Source organism: Penaeus japonicus, unplaced genomic scaffold (genome assembly GCF_977035675.1).
Source record: "Penaeus japonicus unplaced genomic scaffold, GWHDUDI00000001_assembly GWHDUDI00000004, whole genome shotgun sequence".
Classification (NCBI taxonomy): Eukaryota; Metazoa; Arthropoda; class Malacostraca; order Decapoda; family Penaeidae; genus Penaeus; species Penaeus japonicus.
The window spans coordinates 35,849,100-35,851,599 of record NW_028234406.1 but is presented as its reverse complement, the minus strand read 5'-3'; the positions used below and the strand labels follow the sequence as shown (position 1 = coordinate 35,851,599).

General features: G+C 34.1%; 2 protein-coding genes across 15 annotated transcripts in view; one reads left to right on the top strand and one right to left on the bottom strand.

The window, feature by feature from the left end:
- Window positions 1-2,500, top strand: part of LOC122254940 (tubulin alpha-3 chain) — a 40,429-nt gene that overhangs the window by 37,911 nt on the left and 18 nt on the right. For all 14 annotated transcript variants that reach the window (XM_086536541.1, XM_086536539.1, XM_086536536.1 and 11 more), the window contains one exon: window positions 1-2,500. This exon is cut by the window's left edge and continues 257 nt beyond it; it is cut by the window's right edge and continues 18 nt beyond it. In XM_086536541.1, the coding sequence (XP_086392667.1) occupies window positions 1-691 (691 nt within the window). In that variant the 3' untranslated portion in view covers window positions 692-2,500.
- The window catches only part of Sse (extra spindle pole bodies like 1, separase), a 9,370-nt gene continuing 7,864 nt past the window's right edge, over window positions 995-2,500 (bottom strand). Inside the window, exon 12 of the mRNA XM_043018823.2 lies at window positions 995-2,103. Coding sequence (XP_042874757.2) covers window positions 1,863-2,103 — 241 coding nt within the window. The 3' untranslated portion in view covers window positions 995-1,862. The remainder of the gene's footprint in view (window positions 2,104-2,500) is intronic.

The following is a 2,500-nucleotide window of genomic DNA, read 5'->3' as shown; positions in this document are numbered from 1 at the left end:
CGGACGTCCAAATTACAATAACCTAAATCATCATGTTGCACAGGTGGTGTCTGCATCAACTGCTTCCCTTCGCTTTGATGGAGATCTAAATGTTGATCTTAGGGATTTCAAAACTAATCTTGTGCCACTGCCACGTCTTCATTTCCCAATAGTTACATATGCACCAGTTATATCAGCTGACAATGCAAACCACGAGCAACAATCTGTAGCAGACATGACAAATGCCTGTTTTGATTCTTCCACACAAATGGCTACTTGTGACCCAAGCAATGGTAAATACATGTCATGCTGTCTACTTTATCGTGGTGATGTAATACCTAATGATGTCCAGAGAGCCATAGCTGCTATTAGAGTAAAGAAGACCGTCCAGTTTGTTGAGTGGTGTCCAACAGGATTCAAGTTGGGCATCAACTCTGGGCCACCAACTGTAGTTCCAGGAGGAGACTTGGCAAAGACAAACAGAGCTGTGTGCATGTTGGCCAACACAACTGCCTTGAGGGAGGCATGGGCTCGTGTAAATCTCAAATTTGATCTCATGTACAGCAAGCGAGCCTTTGTCCACTGGTATGCCGGCGAGGGTCTTGAGGAGGCAGAACTCTCAGAGGCTCGTGAGAACACAGCTCAGTTGGAGAGGGATTATGAAGAGGTGGATGGCCATGATGACGACTTAATTGACAATCATGATTTCTAGCTTAATATCAAAATATATATCACAGGACAATAAATCACAAAACAATATTTAGTAATGTATCTCCTTTGTTAACCCATATTCAAAAATATGTTGTACCACTAAAACTGCTGCAGCAATATTTATCTAAGCTGTATCTTGCTGCAATCTTTATGTAGAGTTGTGATAATGTGGTATAAAAAATAATAGACAATAATGGCACAAGTTGCTTAATAAGTGGGGCTGTGCCTCATTGCTTATATTTATTATATGTCGTGAAAAAATAAAGAATTCTAGTGTGGTTTGCTAATCAAGATGCAAGTAGTATTATCATTTAAATATTTTATTCTCAAAGGAAGGAAATGTACAAAAGTTGTTTTCATTTAATGACACAAAATCACACTATGAAAAATAAATGTGTATAGTGAGTCTCATCTTTTCTATTATACTTGACTGAAGATTTGTGTAGGTGCTAAACAATATAGAAAAATCAAAATATTTTTCAAATCTGATTTAAAAATACATACTCCAAAATAATGAAATAGTTCATCCTATTATACAACACACTTTCTGCAAACCTACAGGTATACAGTATAACCATAATGATAAAACAAATCAAGTTAATCTATCAACTTTTTCCTAGTGGTGTGGTGTTGGAATTTTTATTTTTTATATTCATATTTTTATTTTTTTTGCAATGCAGAATATATCATTCCACATAATCTTTACATATCATCCAATATATATTGAAGCAAATTACCACAATATAGCTTTTGAACCATTGAAATGGGCTTCCTACAATATGATTTTTCTTGTGTTTCTTATTATCTGGATAAAGACAGAAAAACAGGATCATATATTTTCTTTACATAAAAAATAAAACTATACAAATTCTTATCATATTGTCCATAATAAAGCCTATATCTTTATAAAGTGAATCTTCCAAAACATTAGTTAATATGACTATACAATCAATATTAATATCTAAAATTTGTACATGATTCTGGCACAAAGATTTTTATGTACCTTTCTTTAGAAGAAAAGAGAAAAAAATAAATCAAATATATGCAAATATTTACAAATTCACATTCCTGCTGTAAATTCCTGAGAATGTGAAAAGAGCAGACCATAGTATCTTTCAAAAGATATCCATTCCAAAGTACATATTAAAATCAATAACTAAAATATAACATTCTCATTCACGATTACTGTTGACCACATGGAGAGGTAGTCCATACACAGTGAGTGCTGCAGCTGTCAGGTACCAGCGGCAAATGGAGCGCGATCGAGCTACCACCAGTGGGATGTCTGAGGGTGGGTTTGCTAGCGGAGACCCCGGGGCACCATTAATGCCCTGTAGAGCTCGTAACATCTCCAGGGTTAGGTTGTCTGTGTCTTTGTCTGTCACATCCCACAGCATTCCAACAACACATGGACTGAAAATATTTATTGTAATCTAGTAATGTCTCTTTTATGTATGATGAGGTATTACTAGAATATGTCCTACCATATCATTAGAATTATCCTGCCTATATAATGTTTACATTGTGTATATGCCTTGTATACTGTACCTGATATTTACCTAAATTTCTTTACATTTTATATTCATATCTATATAAACACATTGCACATCTTTATAACTGAACTGAGGTTTAAATATCATGGTGTATACCAGGCATTTGTTCTTTAATCCATTAGCTCTAGACAATAACCTAAGTATATATGTATTCATAATATACTGTACTGTGATATGCAAAGATATTTTACCACATTTAATTTTTTTTCTCTCTCATAAGTCTCCCATTATACATTTAAAATGTCTAGTATTACATT